The following is a 22,166-nucleotide window of genomic DNA, read 5'->3' on the forward strand; positions in this document are numbered from 1 at the left end:
TCTCCGGGGCAACCCTCCTGCCCAGGGTTCCTGAGATCCACCCCCCAGCCATGGAGAGGAGGCTCCAGGCTTGTCCTCAGGCTTGGGAGAAGTCAGGGGATAGGTTCAGGTCAACACAAAGGACCAAGGACCCATTTCTAATGGCAGAGCCGTCTAGCCATGGGGGAGGATAAGCAGCCTCGGCTATGGCGGCTGAGGTGCAGAGGGGATCCAAGCATCCATGGGGCAGGAGGGCAGCGAGCCTGCCTTCCGGGGACTGAGGACCACCAAGCACCGAGAGGTCCAGAGAGTGGGCGGGGCTCTGGGAAGGGAGGCCTGCCTCTCAGTTCACACGTCACACGGGTGCCCCGTGCCCCAGGCACTCTTCCGGCCAGTGGCCATGATGGTTCCGGATTATGCCATGATCGCAGAGATCTCCCTCTACTCCTTCGGCTTCAGTGAGGCCAGTGTGCTGGCCAAGAAGATCACAACCACCTTCAAGCTGTCTTCCGAGCAGCTCAGCTCACAGGTGAGGCCCTGCCCTCACCAGATTAGAGTGTGAGAGCCGCTGTCTGCCCTCCGTGAGCCCCATAACATAGGAATTACATCCCCACTTCTCAGCTGAGGGCTAGTTGGCTCAAGCATTAGGAAACCAAGAGCCATACAACCCAAGGCTGAGGAGCAAGAATGCTGGGTCTTATGGGGCTAGAGCACGACAGCAGCCCCCTGGCACCATGAGCCTTCCACTCAGTGTGCTGAGCCCAGCTTCTGGGGGCACCAGCCATTGGCACAGACCCCAGCCCTGCTGGCTAAGCTTCCCTGTTTGGCTCCCTTCTCAGGCAGGCCCCCCTCTGCGGTGGCAGAGATGAGCCAGCTCTGGGCTTACACACTACCAGCTTAGTTCCTCTTTCTTCATAGTTCTAGAAAAAGTCATCCTAATGGGCCTTCTCTGGGTGACCTGCTCCTGCATGAATACCAATCACTGTGGCCAGGAGGAATCCAGGCTGACTTTGGCCAGCTGGGGCCTCCCAACCCCCGGGCTGGAGGAGATGTGGTCTGTTACTGGGAGATACAGCAGCTGCCCACACAGCACAGCCTGGATGCCCACACCTCCACACGCCTTCTTTCTCACCATCCACTTTCAAAAACACCGCCTTCCCTGTTAACTGTACCCACATGGTTCTGGAAATGCAGAACCTTAAGTGGCAAGACTAGCCCAGTCACTTCATCCTGCTCCAAGTCCAAGACTTCCGGGAAATATGCTGGTCATGTCCAGGTGTAGCTCTCATGGTCTGGCCCCATAGGGGGAAAATGATAAAAAATTTAACCATCTTCAACACATCTGCTACGTCATGGAAACAGAACCAGCAACAAAGAAGGGAAAAGCTACAGTGGTGTGGCCAAAAGATGTTAAGAGAGAAGGTTAGAAGGAAGCTCAAAGGCCCTTGGGGCCAACCCAGCTGTGACACCCACAGGAACTCCTTCTGTCATGTTTTGAAAAAACCCAAGTACATTCCTGCCCCTGGTGCAGTGCTGGGACCACAGGACTCTGCCAGGGTCAGACCCATGCAGAGTCCTCACCCTCAGGGGCCAAGAGTCAAGCAGAAGCAGGCAGGGGCTGCAGACTAGGGAGGCCGGAGAAGGGAGAGAACCCTGGGATGGCAAGGAGAAGGTGCCGGAGGCCTACAGTCGAGGGCACCTGGCTCAGGCTTGAGGCTTGCAGGGGGTGTGACCTTGTAACTTCCAGCTGGGTGAGGGCCAGGTACCAGGTGGGGAGGCAGAGTGTGCCAGGCAGCCACCCCAAGGCATAGGGCCCACCTGCCCCTCCTGTGCGGCGATAACAGGATCACTATGACTTCGGGATGAGAGCTGTGAAGACTGTGATCTCAGCCGCGGGGAACCTCAAGCGAGAAAACCCCAGCATGGGTGAGGTGAGCTCCGTCCAGAGGAGTGCAGGGATCTGGGCCATGGGAGGTCTCCAGAGGGAGCAGAGGCATGTCTGACCCAGGTCCCCTGAAGGCTCCCCCGGCTCCGCTGCAGGAGCTGATATGCCTCCGGGCCATCCGAGACGTGAATGTACCCAAGTTCCTGCAGGAGGACCTCAAGCTCTTCTCCGGGATCGTATTGGACCTGTTCCCCACCGTCAAGGAGGAGGAGACTGACTATGGCATCCTGGACAAGGCCATTCGCCAGGCCTGTGAGAACAGCAACCTTAAGGATGTGGACGGTGAGCTGCTGGCCTCTGCCCCCGCCATTCCGGAGTGGCCTCCCCGGGATCCAGGGCTGGGGTGCAGAGATGGGGCAGTGTTGCCCCAGGGTCACTCACACCCGGCCGAGTGTATGGCAGGCTGGGGCTCTCACCGAGCTGTCCCCAGAATAGGGCAGGTGACCGATGTCTAGGAGAAAGTCCTCTCGCCCACTCATGCCTGTGTCACTTGACGTGGGAGTTTTCCCACACCAACCAGTTCTCCCACACCAGTTCTCCATTGGCTGTCCCACAATTCAGCTCAGTTCTAGCACTAACCAGAAGCACAAGTCACAAGCAGTCACAAGTAGTGGGTCCCCACATTACCCACAACTTTTCAGCAGCTTGGCTACCAACTGGAGGTTCCCACAACCTCCTCCTTAGGTTTGATCATTCGCTAGAACGGCTCACAGAACTCAGGGAAACACATATGCTACTTATTCTGTAATAAAGAATACAAGAAGGGATACAGATGAACAGCCACATGAAGAGATATGTGGACTGAGGTCTGCTCCTCCCAGCACGTGGATGCGTTCATCCTCCAGGAAGCTCTCCAAACCCCATTCTTGGGGGGTTTTTATGGAGCCTTCGTCATGTAGGCATGATAAATTATTATTACTATCAATTATTATCCACTTCCAGCCCCTCTCCCTCCTCTGGAGAATGGGGGAGTGAGCCTGACAATTCTAAGCATCTAACCATGGTTTGGTCTTCCTGGTGACCAGCCTGCTCCCAGAAGTCCGCCACCAAGAGGTGCCTCATTAGAACAAAGGACATTCCTAGCACTCAGGAAATGACAAAGGAGCTCTGTGTCAGGAACCAGGGTCAAAACCTAAGTGTTAGAAAAGAAGATTGTCCTAGCATTCTCTTTACAATGGTTTGAGGAGCTCTGCATCAGGAACCCGGGGCAGAGACCAACATTCATTGTGCTGATTACTTTTCATTGGGGAAGCAGATCCTGTCACCGCCCCGAGACCCCTGCTTAGCCCCCCTCCTCTTGTGGGGAGCAGTCACAGGACCTGGCCTTGCTCCTCCCCGACAGAGGCTGTCCTTTACCCCATCCTTACCTGCCCCGGGGTAGCAGTGGGGTTTGATGCTGTCACTGGGGGAAATGGTGAGCCCTGCCCCACGACACCCAACGCACACTGTCCTCTTTCGGAACAAAGCTTGTTGCTCCCATCTTGGACTTGCCCACACTCCTCCTGGAATACACCAGGAGGTCACTGGAATAAGCCCAGTTGTCACTGGGCTAAGGAGCGTTTGGGCCTTTCTTGAACTAGCCTGTTACAAGGGCTACCACACAGATGGGAGAACCCTGGGGAATGGCACCCTCAGTCTCCCTCTGACCCTAATCCTCTTCCCTGATAGAAGCTGGGGGTCTCCATGCAGCCACTGTGTGGCCGTGCCCCTTGAGCTCTGGTCTCACCGTCCCTAGCCTAGAGGACCTTTCCTCTCCTCCAGGACCCTCCCTGCCAATCCTTTGTGCGGTGGGGGAACGTTCCTCCAGGAAGTCACACCTGGCCATGTGGCCACCCTGGCTATACGGCTGCAGGGTCTGTCCCCCAAGCCCTTCCCTGTCCTTCATTCCCCATTGAACTCTGAGGCCACTTCCTGCCCACCAGGTCCCAGCGGGGTTGTTGAATGAAGCCTCAAAATCTCTCCCTCATGGCCTTGGGTCCACTTAGCTATCACTGGGTAACTGGACCTTGTCCCGTTAGCAGGGCCTCCCAGACATGCAGGGCCACAGCTCCCCATGCCACCTCCCCAATACACTCTTGGGCCAAAGTGAGACACTCAGTCCCTACCTGTGTGGGCCTGGCCCTCTGCCTACAACGGGCAGCTAGCCCCACAGCTCTGGTCTTGATCAGTCGCAGCTGCTGATGCTCCGATTCTGTCTCTGGGGTTTTGCCATTTATCAGCCGCCATTTCCTCAGGGCAGTGCTTTCTGTAGGCCTGGCAGAGGATTTGGGGGCTGGAATTGCTTCTGGGGCTTGTGACACTGAGCAGGCCCATGCCAGCTGGACACCTGACCAACGGGTTTTAGGAAATCAATCATGGTGGAAATCATGGCCACCATTAGCAGAGTGCTTCCTCTTTGCCTGTCCCGTGCTCAGGGTTTCACCTGCCCCCAGGTATATTGCCAGCTGCATTTTCTAGATGAGGAGACTGAGGCTCAGGGTGACCCACCTGAGGTCGCACAGCAAGCTAGTGGCAGAGCCAGGACCTGAGCCCATGCTCTGCGCCCTGAGTGCCACTGCCATGTCCCTCTAGGCTTCCTGACCAAGTGTATCCAGCTCTATGAGACCACGGTGGTGCGGCATGGCCTCATGCTCGTCGGGCCCACAGGTTCCGGCAAGAGCAATGTAAGTAGAGCCAAGCCAGGCAATTCACGACCCAGATAGTGACACGGGCGGGGGTGTTGGTGTGGGTTGGGTTCTTGGCGGGGGTCTTAGTCCCCATTTGTACCTCTGTGGCCTCTAGAATACCCTGCCTGCCCTCTGTGGCCTGCAGCCCACTGCAGCCCTGTGCTCTGGGGAGCCAGGAGGCTGACTCTTGGGTGGCTGTCTCCCCAGTGTTACAGAGTCTTGGCAGCCGCCATGACATCGCTGAAAGGACAGCCATCCATCAGTGGCGGCACGTATGAGGCCGTCAGTTACTATGTGCTGAACCCCAAGTCCATCACAATGGGCCAGCTGTATGGAGAATTTGACCTGCTTACCCATGAGTGGTGAGTGGTCCCAACCTCTCTCCAGGGACCACCCTGAGCCCAGACCTCTGGGGGCTGTGAGCTATGGGCCTCCCTCCCCTAGTCCATTGGGGGCTCAGGAGCTTAGGCTCTGGAATCCAAATGCCTGGGACTCCACTCACCACTGCACTTCCTTGCTGAGTGACCTTCCTCCCTCCCTGGCCTTGGTGCTGTCATCTGCAAAGTGGGCATAACAATGGCACCATGGTTCTGGGAAAGAGAAAATGATCTTGACCTAGGGAAGATGTCTAGACAATATGACACATGCCGAATTCTCAGTAAAGATTGCCTACTGTCATGGCTAGAAGTCCCTCTCAGGTCCCCCACCTGCACACGGACATGTGCATTTCAGGGAAAGTACTCTGAGCTGGAGAAGAGCAACTAGGGGGAGACCCTCCAAACGTCAGCATGTGGGAGGCTTTTCTTTGGGGTCACTCTGTTTCTCTCAGGAAGACTCCAGTCTCTGTGGAGGGTTCTGCTTGGCTCCAGGGGTCTGGAAACCCAGGGGGGTGTGGGCACTGGAGTGGGACAGCCACCCATCTTTCCAAACATGACTCCGGCCTGCTTCCCCATTTCTGGTGAAGGGTCTCATCCACACCCACTCCAGGCTCTTGCGTGGGTGGTTGGGGGGCCCGGGGATCAGATCAGAAAGATGTCCCCCTACCCACCACTTTCCCAGGCCTTTGGTGCCTCTGAAGCGTGAGCCTTCCTGGGTTATGTGACAGGACCTGGATACCTCTCACGACCCATCCCTTGCCTTCCTGCAAGGTCATTTTCCCCATCTCCTTTTCCTCCCATCTCCCAGAACTGGATGGACCTCCATTTCTACTGGTGCCTCCTCCCCCATTTCCTTCTTTTCCCCAGGATACCACCTTTTATCTTCCTTTAATTTAACTTTAGTGATGATTCAGCAGAGAAGGAATATAAACGCACGTTTTTATAATCCCATGCTACACCAAAAAGTCCCATTTTCCCCATTGTTGTTTTTAAATGAATGAAGATATTAAAGAGAAAGATCCCTGCAGAGCAGGGCCAGACCGGCGGCCAGGTTTCCCTGGGTGCCATCTGGGTTTGCTGCCTGCCCCATCTCCCTCCTCCTGGTGGCTGCAGGACAGATGGGATTTTCCCCTCCCTCATCCGGGCGGGGGCCATCGCCTCCAACACCAACAAGAAGTGGTACATGTTTGACGGGCCGGTGGACGCCGTCTGGATAGAGAACATGAACACGGTGCTGGACGACAACAAGAAGCTGTGCCTCAGTTCCGGGGAGATCATCAAGCTCACCGAGGTACACTTGCCTGTCCGTCTTCCCACCTCTCCTTGGCAGCTGAGTGGCCCCGGGGGCCACAGTATGCTGGCCAGGCTCATCCCCCTCCCTCTCAGGGCCACGGCTGCCTCCCAGGGCATCCCCGAGCTCCCACACCTCAACTGTGTCGGGGGCAGCTGCCCCGGGCGGCCCTTCTGCAGCCCACATTCTGGGATGAGCTGGGCCTCAGTCCGGATGACCACCCACCGCTCTCCACTGACTCTGCCTTGTGCCTCCCGGGCCCACTTGTAGCCATGTGGGTCCAGTCTGGGTCAGACATCCTAGCAACATGCCAGGAGTCTGGAGACAGGCAGTACACACCCGGCCCCAGGGCCACCCGCCTAGTGTGTGAGGTGCTGTTCTCAGAAAAGGAGGGCTGTCACCTGGTGTTAGAGCAGTTTGTGATAGCTATGTGGAGCTGATCCCTTGAGCCCTCCTGAGAGCTCCTGGAAGTTCTGGAGCATGGCCCACAGCTCTTCTCACATTGTTCCAGGGCTCCAGGAACCCCAGAATGCCCTGGTCCTATGCTGGCCAGAGAGCAGTCAGGAAGCTTCTGACTTCGGTTCTCCTCACAACCCCAGGGAGAGCTATGTTATCAACATAGGTTGAGGACTGAGGGTTCCTGAGGCCCCTCCATGGCCTGCCCCACAGCTTGCCCACAGTTACAGGATGGTCACCCCCTGCCCAGAGGTTCTGCAGCCCTTTTCCCGGCCCTAGGAACTGGTGGCCAGCCCACTCACACAGTTCCTCCCCGTGCCAGGCAATGACCATGATGTTCGAGGTGCAGGACCTGGCCGTGGCCTCCCCAGCCACAGTGTCCCGCTGTGGCATGGTGTACCTGGAACCCAGCATCCTGGGGCTCATGCCTTTTGTCGAGTGCTGGCTAAGGAGGCTCCCTGCTTTATTCAAGCCCTATGAGGAACAGTTCAAGTTTCTCTTCGTCTGCTTCCTGGAGGTGAGTGAGGTCACCGTGTGCCCGGCCCAGGTGGGGCAGTGGGGCACTGTGGCCACCAGCCACAAGAGCCAGGTGCTCGTCCCCTGTAGGGATCCATCACATTCATCCGGCACTCGGTAAGGGAGGTGATCACCTCAACCAACAGCAACTTGACCCTGAGTCTCCTCAAGCTGCTAGACTGCTTCTTCAAGCCCTTCCTGCCAAAAGAGGTACAGCTCTGAGCAAGGGGGGCCGGGGCCCTGCTCCTTCCTATCCCTGCTCCCTGTGCCAGGGCACCCGAGGGCCCTGAGCCCCAAGCCCAGCTTTCTGGAAGAGCAATTCAGATTGGCTCACATGGGTCATGGGGTCACCCCAGCCTGTCTGCTGCAGACACACCAGACCATGCAGCAGAGGCCCAAAGATGCCCCCCAACCCCACTTCCTTGGGCTGCTCAGCACTGTTCTGGCCTGGGCCTGATGCGGTCCCCACTGTCCCCAGGGCCTCAGGAAGATACCCCCAGAAAAGCTGAGTCGCATCCCAGAGCTGATTGAGCCCTGGTTCATCTTCTCCCTGATCTGGAGTGTGGGCGCCACAGGGGACAATGCCAGCCGCATCAGCTTCAGCCACTGGCTCAGGATCAAGATGAAGATAGAAAACGTGAGAGGCAGCAGCCCCCAGGCTGGGCTCCCAGGTCCCAGAACGCTGGGGGTTCTGGGGCCGTCCATGGGGCCCAGGCCCTCATGGACAGGCAACCACACAAACTCCCAGGCCTCACAGCCTTGTTTTCCTCTGGTCCCTGCAGCTGACCCTGCACTTCCCGGAGGAGGGGCTGGTGTTCGATTACAGGCTGGAGGATGCAGGCATCAGCAGCTCCAACGACGATGAGGATGAGGATGAGGAGGGCAAGCAGGTGAACTCAGGCCTGTGCTGAGGGGGCAAGCCCAGGAGGGCCCTCTGGGTGATGGCTGTCCTCATCGATGAATAAGGACTATGGAGAGGAGCCCATGCTGATGGGCTCAGGTGGGGGATATTTGCATTAACTCGTGGATCCTCACAGACCCACAGTGTGGTTATGATTGTGCCCAATTTCCAGACAAGGAAACTGAGGCTCAGAGCAGCCACACACAGCTAGTGGGCGGCAGAGCTGGACTTGAACATGGGACTGGGAGATGTTGGCCTTCCTCCCTTCCTGACCACAAGCATTGCCTCCTCCATGTTATGTTGATGCTGAACCCAGGGATGGCTGCCGCAGTTCTACTTAAAAGTCCCATTTTCCTAGGGGCTGTGTGCCCTTAGGCTGAACAGCAAGCCCTCCTGGCCTGCCATGGTGTCCCATCCCTCCTATCAGCCAGCGAAGGCTCCGGGAGTCTACTGTGCTTCCAGGGTCAGGACCCCACCCCAGGACAAGGAAGGGGCATGGAGATGTCTACAGGGACAGCCACTATGCGTGCTCCTGCTGGGGGTCACACAGAGCACATTTGAGTCTAACGGTCAGAACTGTCCCCAGTGTAACCTGTGGTTTGACCCTAGCGAGCCCCCTCATCAAGGAAGGTCTGCAAGCTGGGTCAAGGCTGTGGGGGAAAGAATTCATGCAGGCAGGGATGGTTGGGGGCGGCCAGGCTGGAGCATCTCTCTATATCCCAGTGATGCCAACACCTGTGGTTCTGGCCCCCACACCCTCGGGGAGCCCGAAACTAAACAGCAAAGGTCTTTGACTGCTGGGCTGTCCAACTGCCAGAACATCTCCCTGACACCGAGACCTCGCAGTCCCTAGGAAGCCCCCCCACTCCCAGTGGCTTGTTCTGGGATTCCCCCCCCTGAGCAGAGAGGGGGGGCACAGGGCTTCCTGCTTCAGTCCTGAGCTGCCCCTCGCCTGGGCTCTCTTGCCATGGCCTAGCAGTGAATTCCCTCGTCCTCCTGGTGCGCTTGGCCAGAGCAGGGTGAGGCTGGGTTCCAGGCCCAACCCGGAGCGGCCTGTGCTTGCAGGTGGCCTGGGTGAAGTGGATGGACTCCTCGACTCCATTCACCATGATGCCGGATACCAGCTACTGCAACATCATCGTGCCTACCATGGACACGGTGCAGATGTCCTACCTGCTGGACATGCTCCTCATCAACCACAAGCCCGTGAGCGCCCCTGCCGTGCCCTGCTCCTCCCACACCCAGGCCCAAGCTGGGAGGTGGCTGGCCTCCCACATGGACAGCCGGGGCGTGTGGGGGGGCACTCCTGCCCTGCACCAGACCCGGTGAGAGTCGTGAACGAGTGATCCCTGTTCTCCCAGGTGCTGTGCATCGGGCCGACAGGCACAGGCAAGACCCTCACCATCTCCGACAAACTCCTCAAGAACCTGCCGCCGGAGTATGTCAGCCACTTCCTCACCTTCTCAGCCCGCACGTCGGCCAACCAAACCCAGGACCTCATCGACAGCAAGCTGGACAAGAGGCAGGCACCGCCTTCCTTGTTCTGCTGCTGTGTGTCCTCCCAGCCTGGTTCAACCAGCCATTTTCCCAACTCCTCACCCAGTTATGCTCTTGGGTTTGCCAAAAACTTCCTAGAGGGCCCTGGGTGCTCTTACAGACTGGTCTGGAGACTCACCCATCAGGAATTCCTGAGCCCGGCTATGGGTGTTTGTCCTGGGCTGGGTATGCGGGTGGGGCTTGATATCTGCCCGCTGAGCCCAGACTCCAGGCAGCCAAGTGTGATGTCCCAGGATGTTCAGACTGGGACAAGGGGCTGCTCAAGAGGGCTAACAATTCAGAGAGAGCTGAAGGCAGTTGCCATCTTGCCAGCCCTGGATTCCCAGCAGACCTGGTGCCAATGTGGGCTGGGCTTACGCAGCCCCTCCCCACAGGCGAAAAGGTGTGTATGGGCCGCCTCTGGGGCGCAACTTCATCTTCTTCATTGATGACCTGAATATGCCAGCCTTGGAGACCTATGGCGCCCAGCCACCCATCGAGCTGTTGCGCCAGTGGATGGACCATGGCGGCTGGTATGACCGCAAGGTCATTGGTGAGTGCCGGCCGGCCTGGGCCAACAAGGGGGTGGGAGGGAGGTGCAGGCTGGATGTGCTGGGCAGGACAGGGTGCCTCCTCCGTTAGGCAGGGTAGGCACAGGGCCTACTGCTCACAGTACTTTTAGAGGGTCCCCAGAAATGTTTTGATTTCTTTTAAAATCAGCAGGAAAATGAACTTTTAAGGGTCAAAGAACACTGTTAATTTATAATGTTATTATATTTGTCTATATTCCAATACTGTTATAAATGATCATTTTTAATGTTTTTTAGAGAGGAGGAGGCCCTTGAAGGCCAAGTGCCTAGGGCCCACAAAAAGTCATTAATTTAGCTCTGGGCCCGCCTCCCTCCTGACTTCCTGCCTCCACTCCAGGAGCGTTCAAGCAGCTGGTGGACATCAATTTTGTCTGTGCCATGGGCCCCCCGGGCGGAGGCAGGAATGCCATCACCCCACGCCTGACACGCCACTTTAACTACCTGTCCTTTGCCGAGATGGATGAGGTCAGCAAGAAGTGCATCTTCTCTACCATCCTGGGCAGTTGGATGGGTGAGCACCGAGTGGAAGTCGGGGGGGGGGGGGGGGTCCCGGGCAAAGGCAGAAGCCCAGTCTGGGTAAGCTACTCCTAGGACACCTGGGCAGCTGCTGGAAGGGGTGGAGTGGCTGAGGCAGTGACCTCAGCCCTGGCTTCACCCTTTACTCAGCTGTGTTACCTTTGGCAAATTCATGAACCTCTCTGAGCCTCAGTTTCTCCATCTGTATAATGGGTGGTGATATTAGTGCCTGCCCTCCCAAGTTGTGAAGGTTAAATAGACACTGGATGTAGCATCTAGCATGAAGCCTAGCACATGGTGATTGCTGAATATATGATTTATACATGTGTACACTTGTGTCTTCACCTGCATAAGTACACATGTGTATGTTAGTATTTACCCAGAAAAGCTGGCAGAAGGATGTTACTTTTATAAATCAGGAAAAACCACCAAGATAGAATAGACAGCATGGCTCTGACCTTCCACTCCCATCAGGATGCAGTCTTCTTCCATTAGCCCACCTCCTATCTAAGATACACTCTGACCTTGAACTCCCCTTGGCACTGTGCCAGGTGGTGGGTGATGAGAGTCAGGCCTCCATTCCTCTGGCCTGGCCTGCCCTGCCACCAGTGGTGATAGGCCCAGCGAGGGGTGGGGACCACATTGCTCTGAGGAAGGGGGCTGCTGGGGGGATGCTCTGGGAGCTGCTCAGCCTGGCCCAGCTGGCCAAGAAGTGCAGCAGGGGACCCACCTAACTCTGAGCCCCACGTCTCTCCCTCAACCGTCTAGATGGACTCCTTGGGGAGAGAAGTTACCGGGAGCCTGTGCGTAAGTGCCGGCCTGGAACAGGGCCTGGATGGGGTGGGCTGCTGGTTCCTGGAGCCCAAGGTGGTGGTGGCTGGGGCTGGGTCCCAGGGGCCACAGAGAACCATCATCTGGTTCTCTGGAGCAAATGCCTTCATAGGCTCGTTCAACCGTTCTCATAACAGTCAGCCCTTTAGTGCCTGGAATGTCCAGGCATTGTCCCGCCCACAGTAAAAGCAAGGTAAACGTGAGCTGAATGAATGAATAAAGTAAGCCAACAAACTTCCGCCCTGTGCAGAGGAGCAGAGGCTCCCAGGAGGCTGGCCCTCTCGGAGGAGCAGGCATCTCTGGTGTGGCAGCCCTGCACAGGGCAGATCTGGCGGTCACTGAAGCAGGGTAACGGACTGCGTCAGATCTCCAGCCCTGCCGCACGTCCCACCCTTCCTGTTACCTCAGCTGAAGGAGGCCATTGGAAGACAGCACCCTCCCAAGGCTTCCATGTCCCCCACACCCCTGCACCCAGGCCACCGTTTGTCCTGTCTTTTCTCCTGTTGCTGGGAATGGATGGTTCTTCTCTGGGGCTCAGCCAAAGAGCCCTTCTCGTATCCCACCCCAGACTGTCTGCTGGAGAGCGTGGTTCCACCTCCCAGCACACAGCATAAGCACACGTGTGTGTGTGGCCCATCCTCACCAGGCCATTCCATCAGCAAGCAGACGCATCCGATGTCCCCCATGTTAACGACAAAACACAAAACAGTCGCTTTGGGCCCCCCACCCCCATCCCAGCCGTCTCTCCAGTTCTCTGCTCGTGCAGACAGAACAGCTCAAGAGCATTGTCTCTTCAGCCGGCATCAGCCACCATTACCATTTTCCCTTGCGCCTCCACAGTCCCCGGAGAGTGCCCTTGTCCCCAGTGGGTCTCAGGTGGCCTGACCAACCATTAGCTCTCTCAGTCTCACGTTCCCGGGCTTCACTGTTGCTGGAGGGCAGCCCCTCCTCTCAGGTCAGGTCCACTGCCCCATCCCCATGCCCTCACCACACCCCCAGCCTCCCATCCTGCCCTTTAGCCATCTCAGCCTGAGGGACCCATCCATGCGTTCACTGGGATCACACTCTTCCTCTCCTCAACTGCAGGCAAGGGCCCACGTCCCAACAGTGACCGGCAGAGCCATCCCTGCCCCTCATAACCTCTCAACTCTCACCTGCCCCTCACTGGTCCTTAACACCCCAGGCCTCGGCATGCTTGCTCTGGTTCTGGGCCTGCCCTCCCTTCTCCAGCTGTCTGCTCGAGCGTCCCTCCTCACAAGCCTCCCTCAGCACTATGTCAAACGCCCCCAACCCCAGCTCGCCGGACACTACTCTTTTTTTTTTTTTTTTAAAGATTTTATTTATTTTTTTGACAGACAGAGATCACAAGTAGACAGAGAGGCAGGCAGCGAGAGAAGCAGGCTCCCTGCTGAGCAGAGAGTCTGATGTGGGGCTCAATCCCAGGACCCTGAGGTCATGACCAGAGCTGAAGGCAGAGGCTTTAACCCACTGAGCCACCCAGGCGCCCTGGGATACTACTGTCTTGCAGCCGGCCTTTGCAAGGCCCATCACTGTCCGCCCATCCACAGAGCCCCACAGGGTGGCAGCTGGAGGGGGAGGAGTGTGTCTGTGGGGACCACCCTCTGTGCCCAGGACCAAGAACAGTGCCTGGGTTGACTAACGGATAAGCCCTCCTGCCCCTTTACTCATTTCTCACTCCTACTGCCCCAAGTTCCCACGGCCTCACAGGGCAAGGCAGCAAGGGACCCGCCCCGCACTGACCGCATTAGTATCCCCCCCCCCGGTCCCACGGGTGTGCCCCAGTGCATGACAGCGTGTGCTGGAAATGAGGCCGTGGGCAGGTGGGTGGGGAGCTCAGAGCAAGAGATTCCTCACCCTGGGCTGGGGGCACCACATCAGCAAGAGCTTATGGTGGAGCTGGCATTCCAGAAGGGCTGAAGGCTGGGTGGAACCCAAGCCCACAGGCTGGGGACAGGGCACCCAGGGGAGAACACAGCCCTGGCAAAGGGGGTTAGCATCCATGGAGTCTGTATGGGGGGGCACCCGCCTGTGGGACTCAGGCCCACCCTCCTGTTCCCACAGCTGGGGCCCCCGCCATCGCCCACTTCACGAGTCCCCTCGTGGAAGCCACCATCATGGTGTACTCCACCATCACCTCCCAGCTGCTGCCCACTCCAGCCAAGTCCCACTACACCTTCAACCTGAGGGACCTCTCCAAGGTCTTCCAGGGCATGCTCATGGCCGACCCGGCTAAGGTCGAGGTGAGGACCCGGCAGGCTCCCTTCCCAGTGTCCAGGGAGCAGAGCCCACAGTGCCCCCACTGTCCTCTCCAGCCCCTTGGTGTTTGAGCTTACTGCTGCTGCAGCACTGCCCAGCCTTCATCTGGCCAGGCCCTGAGTGGCACTGGGGGCAGGCTGGGCTCCAGACCCCTGCTTTCCTACAGTTGAGCCCCGTCTTGCAGCTCAGATCCATGCCTAGAATGGCAGCGGTGATGGGGATCCCACAGAAAGATCTAAGGCAGCACAAGGGAGAGAGAGAGGGTTCCTGGTGAGGCCCCGTGTAGGAGATTTGGGAGGCAGAGTGAGAGGGATACACTCGAGGAACCAGACGCCCAGGTGGATGGAGCAGGACGGCAGCAGGGAGCGGGCTCTCAGGGTGCTGGCAGGGGGCTGGGGCTGTCAGCTGTGGAAGCCATAGCATCCTGAAGATGATGGGAGCCATGGAGGGGTCTGGGGGACAGATTTGCCCTTGGAATGGGGGCTGGATGGGTCAGTATGTGTAGAGCCTGGGGCCAGGGATACTTGGTGAATGGGATAGGCGCCAGCCCTGGCCTTGCCAAACTATAGCCCAAAAGGTAGAGAGAAGGGCCTGGGGGCTTCCTGAGGGCCATCCACTCATTGGGGGGGTGAGGGAGGGGAGAGGCGGGATGGAGGCGGCAGCAAACACAGAGATGGGAGCAGAGCCAGAGGGCCTTGCTGAGTGGCTGGAGGCGGTGGGTCAGGGTGTCCGGAAGGTGTAAGGAGAAGCAGGCATTCCTCCTAGGCCTGTGGTTTGAGCTGCTGCGGGGGCCCTGAGAGGGGGGATGCTGATGACCAGCTAAGGCAGCGGGGTCCCAGCAGGCACTTGGCCAGTGGGGTGTGGGGCCGGGGGAGGGGAGGTGCGGGTGGTGCAGCGTGGGACGGGATCTTGGGGGGACGACGGGCCGTGCTGACTGACGCGGGCTGGCTGCAGGACAAGGTGCGGCTGCTGCGGCTCTGGTACCACGAGAGCTGCCGCGTGTTCCGCGACCGCCTGGTGAGCGATGAGGACCGCAGCTGGTTCGACAAACTACTGGAGAGCCGCATGGAGCAGTGGGGGGTGACCTTCGCCGAGGTGTGTCCCTTCCAGCCCATCCTCTATGGGGACTTCATGTCGCCAGGCTCTGACGTCAAGTCCTACGAGCTCATCACCAGCGAGAAGAAGGTGAGGGGCCCCTTTGCTCTGCCCACCAGGGTCTGGGCCCTCCGCAGCACCGCGAACAGACCAGCACGCTGTGACCAGAGGGTCAGGGCTCTGACTTCGAAGGCTAGCCCTTGCCTCCCTAGGTCCCATTTCCTCTCCTGTCAGAAGGGGCAGCAGGCCCTGCTTGGTCTGCCTCGGAGGACAAGCCTGGGCTTCGTCAGGGACAGGTTCTGTAAACGTGGGCGTGCTCGCCTATTGGAGGGGCTCTCATCCCACTCCCCAGGGGGCAGCAGGGTCTGAGGGCACAGGTCTGAGTTGGGACCCCAGAGAGACATGGAAGAGACCTTGTCAGAGGCCTCAGAGCTGTGTGGCTGGAGGGGGCCTCCTGATGTTTTCCCTGCACATGCATCCGCTCCTCATTCCCAGGCGCTCTCATGAGCTCTCATGTGCTTTAGCACAGCTGGTGAGGCCAAGAGGAAATAGACAAGGCTCTGACCCCGCTCCTTAGGCCTCTGTGTATCCCAAAGGTCTGGCCTCCTCTAGGCCTGACGTCTGAACAGGTCTGGTTCCCTGTTCCCCGACACTCAGGTGTTGCTGCTACAGGCAGTGTGGCAGGGTCCAGGGTGGGCTGGATACAACCCCGTCCCAGTGTGGCATCCTAGGAAGTGGTCAGCACTTCAGGCCCAGGTCACTGTCAGTTGGGGTGAATGTTTGGCAGGATGGCTGGGACCGAGGGCAGGGAGGCCGACAGTTGGGGGGGTGGTCAGGCGCATGGGGCCAAACCCTACTGAGACCTCCAGAGGAGCAGGGCTGGCCATGGGAGGGGGTGTGTTCTGTCAGGGTCCTAGTGCCTGGAGACGGAGAGTCAACCCAGATCTCCCCATCCACCCTGGCCCCAGATGATGCAGGTGATTGAGGAGTACATGGAAGATTACAACCAGGTCAACACAGCCAAGCTGAGGCTGGTCCTCTTCATGGATGCCATGAGCCACATCTGCCGGATCAGCCGTACCCTGCGCCAGGCACTGGGCAACGCACTCCTGCTGGGTGTGGGTGGCAGCGGCCGCAGCTCCCTCACACGGCTGGCCTCGCACATGTGAGGACTCCGGGAGTGCTGGGCAGCGGATGGCCACAGCTAGGGGAGCTGGGGTCACCCTGGTTGAGGGCTTCTGAACGCGCTGGGCAGGGGACCTAGGCTCCAGGGAGAGGCAGCAGCAGTGCCCTGTGGTGCTGCAGAGAAGGGAGGTGTGGCGGCAGACATCCAGGAGGGATGCCTAGATGTGGCGGCCACGGCCTCCTCTCGGTTTCAGAGCTGGGAGGATGGAAGCGAAGGGTGTTCCAGGCCACGGAACAGCTTAGGCAGGGGTCTGGAGGCAAGAGAGCAGGTTCAGCGCCTGGAGCATCTGCAGATGTGCTCAGGATGGGAGCCAGAACTCCAGATGGCTGGGGGGGGGGGGGGGGGGTGGGGGGTGGGCACCCACCACTCAGCACTTGGCCTCAAGCTCAAGCATACCTCCAGCCAAACTCCTGTCTTCAGGGCCGAGTACGAATGCTTCCAGATTGAGCTGTCCAAGAACTATGGCATGACCGAGTGGCGTGAAGATGTCAAGAAGATCTTGCTCAAGGCTGGCCTGCATAGCCTGCCCATCACTTTCCTGTTCTCTGACACTCAGGTGCCACTACCACAGGCAGAGGGCAGGGTCCAGGGTGGGCTGGATACAACCCCATCCCTGTGTGGCGTCCTAAAAAGTGGTCGGTCCTTCAGGCCCAGGTCACTCTTAGGTGGAGTGGATGTTTGGTGGGATGGCTGGGACTGGCGGTGGGGGGCCCACAGTTGGGTGGGTCAGGTGCATGGGGCCAAACAAACCCAGCCTGTCCGAGCTAGGGGGGCATAGGTCAGCCCTATACCCCAAGGGAAAAGAAGGCCCCTGGCACCATGGCTGATCACAAGTGGCACCATACTCACTGGCCAGTCCCACCTCAAGGACCACAGGACTCCTGCCCGAAGCACTGTGCCTATGGCAGCCCTCTTGGGGGCTGCTCCCTCTAGAGCTCCCTAGGGAGGAGGCCTGTCCCTGGGTCTCCAAAAGAAACTGAGGTGATGGCTCTGGGGTCTCAAAGCAAAGAGAGCAGTGCCTAAAGCTGCTTGCTGGTGGGAACTGGCCTGAGATGGAAGCCCTGGAACGTGTCCCACTCTGTGCAGGGTGCCCTCTGTTCCCAGCCCTACCTCTACCCCCAGGGTCCCCTCATGCGGTCTGGCAAGGACCTATTTCTGCCTGTGGCCTGGTTTCCTCCTGTGAGGAAACTGAGGCATGGGGAGGCCTGGAAAGGGAGAGTAAGGTGTCCTGTCTCCCACCCAGGACCCAGGGCCCTTGCACAGCCCCGTGTTGATGTTCAGAGTCTCTGCTGTAGGGCAGGCCTGAGTATGAGTCTTAGACCATGACTTGCAAGGTCACTTGTATACCCCTGAGCTTCTCTGAGCCTCAGTGTGGTCTGTAAAATGGGGCTGCTGTGAAGGTCCTGGAGACCAACACCCAGGGGCCATCATCAAGGCTTAGCTTTTATACTCTCATCTCTCCCCAGATCAAGAATGAGTCTTTCCTCGAGGACATCAACAATGTCTTGAACTCGGGCGACATTCCCAATCTCTACAGCGCAGATGAGCAGGACCAGATCGTCAACACCATGCGGCCCTACATCCAGGAGCAGGGCCTGCAGCCCACCAAAGCCAATCTTATGGCCGCCTACACTGGGCGTGTGCGCAGCAATATCCACGTGGTTCTGTGTATGAGGTATGGGCCCCCATGGTGGCCACATAGGGACGGCACTTGGGCCTGCCACGAGGAGGGCCCTGGGCTCTGGAGGGTCCTGTGGTGGAAGTCAGTGCCTCATTTGGCCTCCTGGTCCCCCAGCCCCATCGGAGAGGTCTTCCGAGCTCGCTTGAGGCAGTTCCCCTCCCTTGTCAACTGCTGTACCATTGACTGGTTTAACGAGTGGCCAGCAGAGGCGCTGGAGTCTGTGGCCACCATGTTCCTGAATGAGATCCCAGACCTGGAAGCCACCTCTGAAGTCATTAGAGGACTGGTAGGTGTCTTGGTGAGGAGCAGGCTGTCGGGGGGGCTATTTGGGTTTGGACTTACTGTCACAGGAGGCTGCGTGAGAGTCCCAGGCCCAACACTGATGGGCTTTGGAGCAGAACTTGACCTATCCTAAGCCTGTTTCCTCATCTGTATCATGGGAGTGCTGCAAGGTTGTCATGGTGACATACAATCAAAGACCACAGATGGGGGGGCTAGATTTGTCTGGTCCAACCCGAGAGAGTGATGGTCACCTGCGAGCCAAGAACTAGAGTAAATCTGTTTCCCCCCTCAGCTATGTTGAGGCCTTGGGCCCTCTGTTCACCCCAAGTTCCCGCCTTAGGACTCTCAGAGTAAGGCAGTTTAGGAGCTGTGATGAGGGCAACAGGTCAAGATCTGGGAGACACCTGGGTCCACGTTCAAAGGCAGCTCTGCCCTTGACAGTTGTGTGAACTTAAATGAGCCCCTTGACTTCTCTGGGTCGTGAGTTTTTCTTTTGCAGAATAGGTGACCTTGACCTGGAGGTTATGAGGCTCTTAGGAGACAGCGCGCGTGAGAAGCATTGAGGTTCCTACATGTGGTCTCCTCCTTGGGACCAGGCTGCAGTGGCTTCAAGGGCACCGTGGTGCCGGGTCTCTGCTGGGACCTCTACAAGGCTGGCATCCATGGTCTCCCACCCCACAGATTCAGGTTTGCGTCTACATCCACCAGTCAGTGGACAAGAAGTGTGTCGAGTACCTGGCTGAGCTGGCCCGTCACAACTACGTGACCCCCAAGAGCTACCTGGAGCTGCTTCATATTTTCTCCATCCTCATTGGGCAGAAGAAACAGGAGCTGAAAACTGCCAAAAACCGCATGAAGAGTGGCCTTGACAAGGTGGGCCAGAGTGGGGCTTGGTGGGCAGTGGCTAAAGCAGCCTGTGGTTCCGCTTGCTCCGGCTTACCCTGGCCCGGGCAGGCCCAGACCGCCCTCTCATTTGGCGGCCTGCAGTGTTTAAATGGGTAGCTTCCTCCCTAACCAAATGAGCAAGGGCAAGGCCAAAGCAGGTCACCCCACAGATTTTCAGAGGACATCTCGCTTCCTCTAGGACTCACTGGACAACCAGCCACAGCCTCTCACTCATGAATGAGGGCCGGGCAGCTCTGCAGGACCCTCTCCCCAGCCACTTCCACGCCCGGCTCTCTTTCTGGTACCCTGTCACCCCTGACTTCCTCTCTGTGCCCCCCATCCTCCGCCAGCTGCTTCGTACTTCAGAGGACGTGGCCAAGATGCAGGAGGAGCTGGAGATGATGCGCCCCCTGCTGGAAGAGGCTGCCAAGGACACCATGCTCACCATGGAGCAGATCAAGGTGGGGGTGCTCCCTGGGCCTCTTCCCTGATGTCTGACCACGTCTGAGGAGGCTCGGGGTCCCCATGCAACCACGAGATCACTGGCTGCCTGACCTCTGCAGCTGCTTAGCTCCTCAGTGCCTGTTTTCCTTAGTCGGTCGTCATTTGTTCATTCAGCGAGAGTTTGCCGGGAATCTATTCTGGGCCAGGCCCTGCGCCGGGCAGGGGGTATGGTGAAGAGCAGGACAGGCAACCCAAGCCCTGATAATCACAACAGGGACTGACCGGCAGGCCGCCGTGGGCAGCTGTGCAGACTTGGCCCCAGCCTCCCTCTGAGTCTTCCTGAGATCCCCGATTTCGAGGGCCCTCCCCGCACAGCAGATACCTCTGATTCGCAAATCCGTTATGACAGCTTCCTCCTAGAAGCAGTCCCCTCCTGCCCGGCAAAGCCAGCGTATCAGAAATGTTTCCAGCAGACAGAAAGAACATGACGTGGGGGGCGCCTTTCTCCGTCTTGCCTGGCGATGTCCTGCGGGCTTAGGGGGTCCTTCCCTGGAGGGCAGTTGTGCTCAAGCATGTAAAGTCCTGGGTCCCATGCCAGGCCCACCATGAGCACTTGGGAATGGGCTTCTCACATTCCCAGAGCTCCTAGAGGGCCCTTGGGGAGGGGGGCATCCTTGTTCTCATTTCTCTTTACCCTGGGGAGACTGAGACAAGGGGAGGAGAAAGGGGGGGACACACCTGTCCCCAACACGCCACCAGCTGGGCCCTCCCTGCCTTTGGTCCCTAGGTGGACACAGCCATTGCTCAGGAGACTCGGAATTCGGTGCAAGCAGAGGAGATCAAGGCCAATGAGAAGGCCAGGAAGGCACAAGCTATTGCTGACGATGCCCAGAAGGATCTGGATGAGGCACTGCCCGCCCTGGACGCGGCTCTGGCCAGCCTGCGCAACCTCAACAAGAATGACGTGACCGAGGTGGGTGGCCAGCCAGCCCCTGAAACTCCCCTTGGGCATCTGTCCTGTTGCCTCTGGTCCCCACATCCTCTGTCTCCACATCCCCTGGGGTCATGTGCTGAGAGGTGGGGGTAGAGCTAGGCCTCAAACCCAGCTGCCTGCCCCTACCTCCTTGCACCAGACAGGCACATGGGGAGGGCTTTGGGTCCTGGGCAATGAGCATCTAGGACCGCAAGGTCAGGCCTGGGTGTATGGAGGAGCAGAAGGAACCACAAGCCAAGACGGACCTCGGGGGACAGCTAGGCATGCCCTTTGGCAGTAGGAGCTAGCTTGGTGAGGTCTACCCTGTCTGACATCTGCCTCTGCCCAGGGGTACCCAGGCCATAATGGCTCTCCCCTTCCCCACTCTCGGCCTGACCTGCAGGTCCGGGCCATGCAGCGGCCACCCCCAGGTGTGAAGCTGGTGATAGAGGCTATGTGCATCATGAAGGGCATCAAGCCCAAGAAAGTGCCTGGAGAGAGGCCCGGCTCCAAGGTGGATGACTACTGGGAACCCGGAAAGGGGCTGCTGCAGGACCCTGGCCGCTTTCTCGACAGCCTCTTCAAGTTTGACAAGGTGGGTGTGCCAGGCACAAGGCGAGCAGGCCTGTGAGTGAGGTGGAAGCAGAGTCTCCTCCCACCACCAGCATAGGGCTCTCTGTCCTGTCTCTCTTTGTCCGAACATATGCAGCCTGATTGCCACAGAGCTGACTGGGACCACATCCTGGCCCCGGAGGAGCACTCTGGCTGGTGGGAGTGACACCTCAGGGCTCTACAGCTAGAGACCCCTCTCATGCCCTTTCCTCCCTGAGACCCCCATGGCCTTGGCCTAGGCTTGCACTGTCTGTGCAACCATGGCCTTTCCCTTGGTCTCAGCTGAGCTTCAGCTTCTTCTGTCTGTCCCTGGGTTTCTCCATCTGCTGTCTGGCTGGGGCTCTTGGTACCCACGGCCATGTCCTCTCTCAGGGGCTGCTTCATGGTTAGGTCAGCCTGGTGCCCACCACCTTCTTAAGGGACCTTCTTCAGCCCAGAAGTTGGGTAGGGGGCAACTGCCTGTGCATGCGCCCCACCCCACCCCCACCACTGCCAGGACTCACTATGGAGCTGTAGACACCCCAGGCTGCACTGAGAGGGTGGATATAATGGCCCATATGCAGCTGGGCCCCCATAGACTACCCCGTTCTTCCTCCTCCATGTCCATCAGTCTAGAAACTAGAGGCCCCACATGCCTAATTCAGCCCAGATCAGTAGTGCTCACAACCAGTACTCAGGATCCCTGGTCCCAGGCTCTGAGCTCCAGGAGTTCCTGAACAATGCAGATTCCTGGGCTCATCCTGAACTACAGGGCTGGACTCTCACAGGATGGGATGGGAACTCTGGGGGTGTGATGAGCTCTCAGGGTGAGGGTTAATACCCTTGAACATGAGCCTGGTTGGGCATCAGAATCACTCACTGGTCTCCCCACCTGTCAGGAAGCAGCCCTTGTCGCTAAGTAAGTTCTTAACAGAGCCTGCCTATTACCAGACCTTGAGACTGCGTGGTTTCTTGTGGAGGAAGACTCTGGTCATTCTCTGAAATCCTGGTTGCTTTATGGGCTGTGTTTCCCCAGGAAGACAACTATGCTGAAGCCTACACGGGGCATGGGACTCTGAGAGCGAGCTGGGTGTTCCTTAGCAGGGCCTCACGGCCCCTTGCTCCTTGGAAAGCATCCCCCTGATGCC

General features: G+C 58.4%; 1 protein-coding gene across 1 annotated transcript in view; it reads left to right on the forward strand.

The window, feature by feature from the left end:
- Positions 1-22,166, forward strand: part of LOC111143889 (dynein axonemal heavy chain 1) — a 72,120-nt gene that overhangs the window by 39,138 nt on the left and 10,816 nt on the right. The window contains exons 31-55 of the mRNA XM_022497930.1: positions 359-508; positions 1,824-1,910; positions 2,020-2,206; positions 4,496-4,587; positions 4,798-4,952; positions 6,081-6,258; positions 7,037-7,231; positions 7,321-7,440; positions 7,709-7,867; positions 8,013-8,120; positions 9,197-9,337; positions 9,493-9,653; positions 10,063-10,220; positions 10,595-10,768; positions 11,542-11,580; positions 13,687-13,865; positions 14,836-15,066; positions 15,945-16,141; positions 16,583-16,718; positions 17,629-17,837; positions 17,958-18,129; positions 18,807-18,998; positions 19,361-19,471; positions 20,242-20,427; positions 20,831-21,022. Of these exons, the coding sequence (XP_022353638.1) occupies positions 359-508; positions 1,824-1,910; positions 2,020-2,206; positions 4,496-4,587; positions 4,798-4,952; positions 6,081-6,258; positions 7,037-7,231; positions 7,321-7,440; positions 7,709-7,867; positions 8,013-8,120; positions 9,197-9,337; positions 9,493-9,653; positions 10,063-10,220; positions 10,595-10,768; positions 11,542-11,580; positions 13,687-13,865; positions 14,836-15,066; positions 15,945-16,141; positions 16,583-16,718; positions 17,629-17,837; positions 17,958-18,129; positions 18,807-18,998; positions 19,361-19,471; positions 20,242-20,427; positions 20,831-21,022 (3,909 nt within the window). The remainder of the gene's footprint in view (positions 1-358; positions 509-1,823; positions 1,911-2,019; positions 2,207-4,495; positions 4,588-4,797; positions 4,953-6,080; positions 6,259-7,036; positions 7,232-7,320; positions 7,441-7,708; positions 7,868-8,012; positions 8,121-9,196; positions 9,338-9,492; positions 9,654-10,062; positions 10,221-10,594; positions 10,769-11,541; positions 11,581-13,686; positions 13,866-14,835; positions 15,067-15,944; positions 16,142-16,582; positions 16,719-17,628; positions 17,838-17,957; positions 18,130-18,806; positions 18,999-19,360; positions 19,472-20,241; positions 20,428-20,830; positions 21,023-22,166) is intronic.

This window comes from Enhydra lutris, unplaced genomic scaffold, assembly GCF_002288905.1.
Source record: "Enhydra lutris kenyoni isolate GAN:26980312 unplaced genomic scaffold, ASM228890v2 scaffoldscaffold10, whole genome shotgun sequence".
Taxonomy (NCBI): Eukaryota; Metazoa; Chordata; class Mammalia; order Carnivora; family Mustelidae; genus Enhydra; species Enhydra lutris.